General features: G+C 61.1%; 1 protein-coding gene across 2 annotated transcripts; it reads right to left on the bottom strand.

Moving 5' to 3' along the window:
* Positions 1-1,105: 1,105 nt before the first annotated feature.
* NXPH3 (neurexophilin 3) lies at positions 1,106-5,451 on the bottom strand. 2 transcript variants are annotated; one of them, XM_024744680.1, is made up of 3 exons: positions 5,225-5,408; positions 4,072-4,245; positions 1,190-2,862 (listed from the first exon to the last, which is right to left on the bottom strand). In XM_024744680.1, exons 1-3 carry the CDS (start codon positions 5,276-5,278, stop codon positions 2,158-2,160), a joined length of 933 nt encoding a protein of 310 aa, XP_024600448.1. In that variant the 5' UTR covers positions 5,279-5,408; the 3' UTR covers positions 1,190-2,157. The 2 variants fall into 2 exon arrangements, with proteins under 2 accessions (XP_024600457.1, XP_024600448.1); XM_024744689.1 differs by lacking the exon at positions 4,072-4,245 and having other exon boundaries at positions 1,106-2,862; positions 5,225-5,451.
* Positions 5,452-7,815: the final 2,364 nt, after the last annotated feature.

Raw genomic sequence — 7,815 nt, 5'->3', positions numbered from 1 at the left:
ACCCTACCCTCACGCTAGGACTCTCCTCACTCTGGCTACCTGGCCAAAAGGGACCCAGGGGGCCTGCACACCGCCCTCCCAAGAGAGCAGATCTCGAATGGCCTCCAGAGACGGCACTGTGATCTTGGTAGCGGGGGCCCAGCCTTCCCCACATGGAGCTCGAATGGAGTTAGCCCAGCTAACTCCCAGATGAGGTGGCCCGGGCAGCCATCCATTCTGAGGCCCTCCTATGGGCTGGGGCAGGGGGATGGCTGCTTTCAAGCCCCTTCTGTCCCTACCCCACCCTGGCCTGTTTCTCCCCGAGCATGTCATCAGACTGAACACCCAATACCCCTGATCCTCTGAAGGGACCCTTCCCAGGAGACTTCTGCAGGAGGAGCCGCTGGAAATCACAAGGAGAAGCATCAGAGGTGTCTCCTCGTCCCAGGAAGCCAGGGCCAGAAGGGAACTCAGAGGACATCTGAGAGGCCCTCCAAGTGTGGTCCCTGGGCTGGGACCATCAGTGTCTACCTGGGCACTCATTACTCGTTAGAAAGGCAAATTCTTAGGCCCCACTCCAGACCTACTGAATTAGAAACTCTGGGGTAGAACCCAGAAATCTGGGTTTTAACAACCCTCTTGGTGATTCAGAAGCCCACTCACATTTGAGAACCTCTGGGTTCTCAAATGGCAAGCTCCTCATTTTATAGAAAACAAATGAAAAGAGAACCAGAGAGGACAATGCACTTGCCCAAGGCCACAGAGCAAAATACTGACAAGAGTGTTGGGACCCCAGTGGGCCCATCAGACGGATATCCAGGAAGGTGACAGGGAACACCTTATGTGGCCCATCCCACCTACTACCTCTTCCTCCCCAGCTACTTCGCAGATGCCACCCTCACCCCCTACCAGCCCCGGTACAACACCGGCCCAGCTTTCGTGGCTGGAAAGGGGGTGGAGAGGGAAGCCCTGGAGCTTCAGCTCCAGTAGCTGTTGGAGCCCTGCAGCTCTGGACTCCAGAAAATGTCCTGTTGCCATCTGAGAAACTCTGGCCGGACCACGGGGTGTCTGTGGCCCTCCCCACCCCTGCTCCCATACCCCTCCCCAATAACTCAGAGTCCAGTGCCCAGGAAAGCTTTATTCCTTGATCTGAGAACGAGAGTCTGCACACAGAAGTCAACAAACTGATGATTTCACAAAACCTCCCCCCTCCCCACCCCCACAGACAGACACTACGGGACAGGCCCAGCACACCCGCCGCGGTGTGGCCTCACCCTGCCCCGGGCTGCAGATGGTCCCATGGGCCACAGGGGAGGCAGCATCTCCGTCCTGGCAAGACCTGGGCTGATGGGCAAGGCTGGCTATGGAAGGCTTGCTCGCTGGATAAGGTCATTCCCCGAGGAGCCAGCAAGGAGTGGGATGCAGGATGAGCACGTAGCTCAGGGGTGGGCTTCCACGTGTGGTCTCGGTGCTGCGAGAATTACGCTCGCCCCGTGTCTCAGCTTAAGGACGAGGGTCCCCTTCAGCACAAGGGTGGGGGTGGGGAGCAATGGCAAGAGAAGGAATTTTGGGAAGGAAGGGGTGGCCTGGCTGGGGGCAGATGGTCTCTTTGTCAAGACATCGAAGACGCCACAGGTCACCACTTCAGCCTCAGTCCAGGATGAGGGCTCGGGTCGGCCCACTGGGTGGGGCTGGAGAGTTCCGGTGCTGGCTCCCAGGAAGCCCCAGCTCCGCCATCCTTCAGTGCCCGCGTGCTGTCCTCACCGATGAAATAGCCCTCTCCTTGCTGTGTTCTTTCGCAGGATGGCAGGGAGGGAGCCAAGGTCTTGGGCTCCCCTCAATGACTTTATTGGTCTGCTTGCTCCAGGGGCCTCCTGGACCCAACATCTCTCTATTGCTCAGTGGGGAAGCCCTGGGAGGCCGCCCAGAGAACCCACTCCTCGGCCAGCGCTCCTGTGTCCTGGTTGCTCCACAGCCTCAGGTTGGGGCCAGCACCTGCAACCCCTTCCCCGCCACCTGAGGCTTGGCCCTGGCGCCACTCGGCCTCTCCTCCTCTCCACCCCCGCGCTCCCCGCCTGAGGCCCCTTCGTCTCCCTGCCCAGTATCCAGACAGATGGCTTCCTGTGTGGGCAGGCCTGTCCTTCCAGTCCTGGCCTGGCCTCTGTGGCCTGCCCAGGGTCACCCGGAGGGGTAGTAGGGAGTATCGCTGTGGTAGTTGTAATCCGGGCACACCTTCTGGACTAGCCTGTAGTCTGTGCTGTAGAAGGCGATGTAGACGCAGACGACTTTGAAGGGCTGGGAGCAGCTCCAGGTGGCTGAGCTCTGAGCGTGGTCTCGGGAGCAGGTCTTGGCTGGGTCGTGGGTGCAGAGCGAGATCCGGCGGCCCCGTTCCACCTTCTCCCACTCCATCCGGCAGTTGAAGATTTTGGAGGCCTTGGCTTCAATGAAGATCTGCTGCTCCTGGTGGAACTCTACAGCTTTACTGGGGGGCACGAGGCTGATGGAGATGTTGCCCTGGCCCGTGGCATTGTGTCGGAAGTGGACGCTGAAGGTCCCATTGCCGTGGTCCACGATCTTCCCCGTGACGAGTAGGTTCAGGGCTACCGTCTTGATGTTGGAGTAGAAGTCACCCCAGCCGAAGATTTTCTTCACTCTGGCCGACGGTGGGGGGCTGTGGTTCGGGCGACTGGGGGGCTGCCCGAGGACCCCCCATGCCTCCCCAGGCGGAGCCAGCAGCCCTAGGAGAGTAGAGTTGGCCATGGGGCGGGACTTAGGTGACATGTGGCCCCGCTTTCGAGGCACCCGGGGCCGGGGCTGGCTCTCAGGGTCGTCACGCTCAGGGTCCTCTGAGCCAGGGGGACCATCATCCTGGCCACAGATGACCTGTGGAGGGAGTTGGGAGGAGAATAAGCACCTGGGTCCCCAGAAGACCCAGGAATTCTGGTTCACTGCCTCCCACCACCGGCATCATCTCTCTGCCCTCCCTTCCACTCCGACTTGGGGATGAGGGGGCCCTGCACATTGCCCACCTACTCTGGGGGTTGGGTATGCACTCTGGCCTGTGTCGTGGTTCCCTCCCATGTTCTGACACTCAGGTCACCCCTAGCTCCTCTCCCCACTGTCCTGCCTCTGGTCACTGTTCAAAGTCTTGGAAGGATGGTGGAGAATTCTCTCCAGTAGACCACGGCATCAGAGGTACATGGCCCCAGCTCCTAGGGAGCCCCGAGTCTAATGCGGGAGGCCCAGCTCCCAATGTTGGGAGAGCCCTCATCTGATGGAAGAAGCTGTGATGACAGAGCACCCCTTTCTTATAGGAGAGGTAGAGTCCCCCACTCTGTGAAATTCCCAGACTGATGGGGGAGGTACAGTCTCTGCCCTCAAAAAGCCCCAAGTCAGATAGGAGAGCTCCATCTCTATGCTGAGAGAGCCCCTAGTTTGACAGGGGAGGTACAGCCCTTGCCTTTGGGGACTTTCTAGTCTGTTGGATGAGACACCACCCCTATCCTGGAATAGTTTCTTCCTTCAGAGGCAAAGAGAACCAACAGATGATGGAAAAGAAAACAGAACCCAGCGAAATTCTCTCTCAAGTACAAATGCAGTTTAGGTTTTGGCAGGAGGATCTGAGGGAGACCTGGGGTGAGTTCCATACCCAGGAGGGCCAAACTCTCCTCCGTGATAACTTGCCAGGACATTACTTATACTAGGAGGTAGGAGTTCTTATTATTCCCACTTCACAGATGGGGACACCAGACTCACAGGTTACATCACTGCAAGGCTGAGTCACACAGAGTCAGACCTCCCAAGCCACTGCACTCCTGGGCTCACAGACCAGATGGGTCCTTCTACTGGGATTTTATCCAAGCCCCGTCCCCACCCGGGATCTCCTGTAAACTCTGCGGAGGCCTGGCTGGCCTCTGCTGCCTCAACTCTATTGACAGACAACATCTGGGGAGGCTTCCTGAAGGAGCTGTGGGGAAGGCCAGCAGGACAGCCTGACAAGCTCAAACACAGGAGGGCATCAGGGAGTGAAGCAGGTTTCCTGAGGACAGCTGCCTGGTGTGGGTTTGCTCAGCTTTTGAAGAGAGTACTCACCTTATGTATCTCGTTATGAGCACCGGGGCACCAGCTCACAGCTGGGCAGCATCTGGATTTGCTGGTGACCCTGGGATGAGGGTGTGGGATGCCTGAGGTCTGGAGGGCTCCAAAGGGGTTTGTGGTCTCTTTTCTGGCCCTGGCCATGCCTGGGGTTGTGTGCGGTGGCCCTGCCTGCCAGGACCCAAGGGTGGGGCAGAGGGACAGTAGGAGGGGAAGCTCTGGGGGCTGGGCTCAAGCAGGCAGACCTGTGTGTACTCGGCCGCCAGGGGTCACAGCTGAATGGCTGGAGGATGGGGAGAAGGGCCCCGGGTGGGGATGTGATAAGGGAGGGCTTCTTCCACACAGTGGCAAAGGTAATTATTGTTTTGAGGAGAAGGGCAGACCCAGGTGTGGGGCTTGGTGGGTGGCGGTTGGCCACCCGACCCAATTGGTGGGTCGGAGGGGAGCTGAGCCCTGGGCTGGGGTCTGGGGTTGATTCCGCGCGTCCTGGGCCGCCGGCAAGGAGCGAGCGAGCGCTCGGGGAGCGGGCTCTGGGCGCTCCGCTCAGCTGCCGCGAGAGCCCGGGGCGGGAGCCGCCTGCCCAGGTCCTGTGGGGCTCCGGCTGCGCGCAGCCGGGAGAGAAGAGGAAAACAACAGGCGGGGAGGGAGGGAGCGGGAGGGAAGGCGGCAGCGAGGGACGCGGGGGCCGCCCCGCGCCTGTACTGGCTCGTACGCTGATGGACCCAGAGCGCGGGGCCCGCTGGGGCCCTCCGGGGCCCCTAGGTCAGGGAAGAGCCCACAGCTCTGATGACTCTGGCAGGTCATCAGCTCCACAGCCATCCCCCAACACCCTTCCGCACGGCCCGGGGCCCGGGAAGGGGTCGAGTAACCTTTGGCGACGGCTGCGGGCATTTTCCCTCGTGCCCGTCGCACCTCCCGCCACCAGAGGCCGAGTGGGTGGGCCAGCCCAGCACCCTCTCCCCGCCCCTATTAACCCTTACTGTCCAGTCTCTGGCCTCGGCCCCGCCCTCTCCCCCAGCCTCCAGGCTTCCGCTCCATCCCCGGGATGCTGAGGGGAAGGGAGAAAGTTTTCGGGCTTGGAAGCTTCCCGCGCTCTCCCCCAATCCTCCCGGCCCCCGCCCCTCCGCGCCGCTCCCCGCGGACCACTCACCAGATAGAGGCTGCCCTGCACTAGGAACACGAAGCAGCAGCGAGTCAGTTGCATCTTCCTCCTTTGCTGTCGTGCCCCTTTCTCTCGTCTTTCCCCCCTCAGGGTACCAGGCCCTTCCTCACCCCTGCTCTTTCAGGCGCGCCGTCCCATGCTCCAGTCCCAGGCCACTCGCGGCCCTTCGCTCTGCCAGCCGCCCAGGACCGACCCCGCCCCCTTCGGTCCAGCTGTGCAGCCGCCGCCCCCCTCCCCTGGTCCAGCTGCGCGCGGCACGGCCCCCTCTCGAGGTCCCAGATGGGTGCCCCGAGCGCCTCGAAGGGCCCCAGCTGCGCGGTGGCTCCGCCGCTCCAGATATGCCCCCTCGGTTCCAGCGGCGCCGCTCTCGCCCAGATGTGTTGGGGACCCGCGCGCGCGCTCGTCCCTGTGCTAATTCCCCAGACCAGACGGCCCCTCCCGCCCCGTCGCGGCGCGCCCCCTGGCGGACGCCCCTGGCCGCGCCGAGACCCGCCGCCGCTACCCGCGCAGCGCCCCGCCAGACTGGAGCGCTTCTGGCGCCCAGGCGGCTCCCGCTTCCTCGTCCCTCCCACCGGCTGCGGCGGCGGCGGCGGCGGCGGCGGCGGCGGCGGCGGCAGGTACTGTGAGCCCAGCCGGTACCTCCAGAGTTAACTCCTCCCCTGCCGGCCAGCAACCCAGGGACCTAGGACGCGAGGGGCAGGATGTGGGGGCGGAGTAACTGGGCGAGGAAGGGAGAGGGTGGTGGCCTCGGGAATAGGGACACTACTTTTTCCACCCCTCTGGCAGGGCGCCTGTCCCCGGTCGCGAGCACTGGGGATCCGCTGCCCTGCCCTGAATCCCAAGAGACCTGGAATTTGGAAAGGTCATTTTTCCCGAACTCATTACGAGAGCCAGAAAAGAACGTCTTCCTTACTGTAGCCTATTCCCACAGCCCAAAGTCCACTTCTCTCCGCAAGAGTTGCGTTTGTGCTGAGGGAAGTTCTTCTAGGTGTCTAGCCTGTACTCCTTTTGTTCAGGAGTCAGTTCCTTTCCTCTTCTACGTTACTCAGAGGGGCAGGGATAACCCTCCCCGCCTCCCCCCAATACCTCTCAGTCCAGTCGCTGTAACAGGAAACTTTTGGCTGGAGCGCTGGGCTGAAAAGGCCACTAGGGTCCAGACTGGATTCTGGGGCTGGGGTCAGGGGTAAGCCTCCTGAGAAGCTGGGGAGCCAGGTGGGCAAGGCCTCCCTGGAGGCTGTACCTCCATTCTTCACTACTGCCCTCCCTGTGATCCAGGGAGCCCCAGGCTGGGATGTGGGTCTTCTATGCCAGCAGGGTCTCTATCTCACGTCTCTGCAAACTTCCCAGGCGAGGAGGAAGAAAATGACCCTCATCCAAGATTCCCAAAGGTGGGGCCCATCCCCCATCCCCCCCACATCTCTGGGTTTTCTTCCTGGAATTGCAGGGCCCCTTTAGTCCTTAGAAAAATCAAAGGTCGGATTCTAGCACCCAGCACCCCTCAGAGGCTGTGAGGGTGAGGAGGTACCCCAGCATTTGGAGCAGCCCCAGCCTGGGCTGGGCCCATGGGGCAGGATGGGTGGGCACTCCGCTCTGGCCCTCGAGGACCAGCTTGGTCTCTGGCTGCAGCCCCCAGCACACACCCAGCCTCCTCCCCCACCATCTGCCAGGCGGGTGCGCGGGGAATGCAGATGGATGTTAATATCAGCCTGGGCCAAGTGCGATGAGGGAGACAGATTCTGCAGAGCGCAGACAGCATCACAGAGCCCCCTGCATTCCCCAGGCACCCTGGGCAGTATGGGACGCAGCAGCCCTTCCCTGGTGGTGGCGGTGGGGGTGTGTGCATGTCTAGTCAAAGACCCCCCTCCCCCACCCAAAGCCTGGGGAGGGGGGAACAGATAAATCCTTGTCTGGCCTCTGAGCCTCTGGTCCTGCTGGGAGGAAGAAGCTGTCGGCCTGAACGTGAGCAGCTGGTTCGGGCCCTCAGCTAGGCAGGTGTGTAGCTGGGCCCACTCCTTGTCCATCTCCAGGAGGTCCTATCCCCAGGAGAGCAGTGTGACCCAGCAGAAAGAGCACAGGTCTTCAGGCCAGACAGCCCTGGATTCTACTCCAAGCCTGGCTGTGTGACCTTGGGCAAGTTGCTTTGGTTCTCTGATGCCAGTTTCTTGATCTGTTGTTGCAAGAACTAAATGAGACCGAATGTGCAAACAAAGCACAGGCGCAATGGCTGGCAGGCAGTCATGGCGTTCGATAAAGGGAAGCTCTTGCTTTTCTACTACCCACACATTTGCTCTGGCTGCGCCTCCTTCCTGGCTGGCCCTCACTGCCCTATTGGCTCTTCCTGGCTGTCACTTCCTTCAAGTTTCCCCTCTGCATTCATCCATCATCCATTGGCCAAGCCTGTCCTCAGTGCCAGACCAGGCCAGGGGTTGGGACACAGAGACGAATTGGACACCATCCCTGCCCTCAAGGATCTCACTGCGTAGCGTGGAACCGAGACATGAAAATCAATGATTATAACTCAGTGTGGTGAGTAGAATAACAGATCCCTCTACCAGGCAGTATGGATACACTAAGGACCA

The sequence above is a fragment of the Neophocaena asiaeorientalis genome, unplaced genomic scaffold, assembly GCF_003031525.2.
Source record: "Neophocaena asiaeorientalis asiaeorientalis breed wild unplaced genomic scaffold, Neophocaena_asiaeorientalis_V1.1 scaffold1, whole genome shotgun sequence".
NCBI lineage: Eukaryota > Metazoa > Chordata > Mammalia > Artiodactyla > Phocoenidae > Neophocaena > Neophocaena asiaeorientalis.
Note: the sequence above shows the minus strand (reverse complement) of the source record. Positions and strands in the feature narration are given on the sequence as shown.

Coding starts and splice junctions, on each gene's coding strand:
- NXPH3 (XM_024744680.1), bottom strand. CDS start 5,278: ATGCAACTGACTCGCTGCTGCTTCGTGTTCCTAGTGCAGGGCAGCCTC. Junction 4,246..5,224: donor TGCAGGGCAGCCTCTATCTG/GTGAGTGGTCCG, acceptor GGGTCCTGGCAG/GCAGGGCCACCGCACACAAC. Junction 2,863..4,071: donor CTCATAACGAGATACATAAG/GTGAGTACTCTC, acceptor CTCCCTCCACAG/GTCATCTGTGGCCAGGATGA.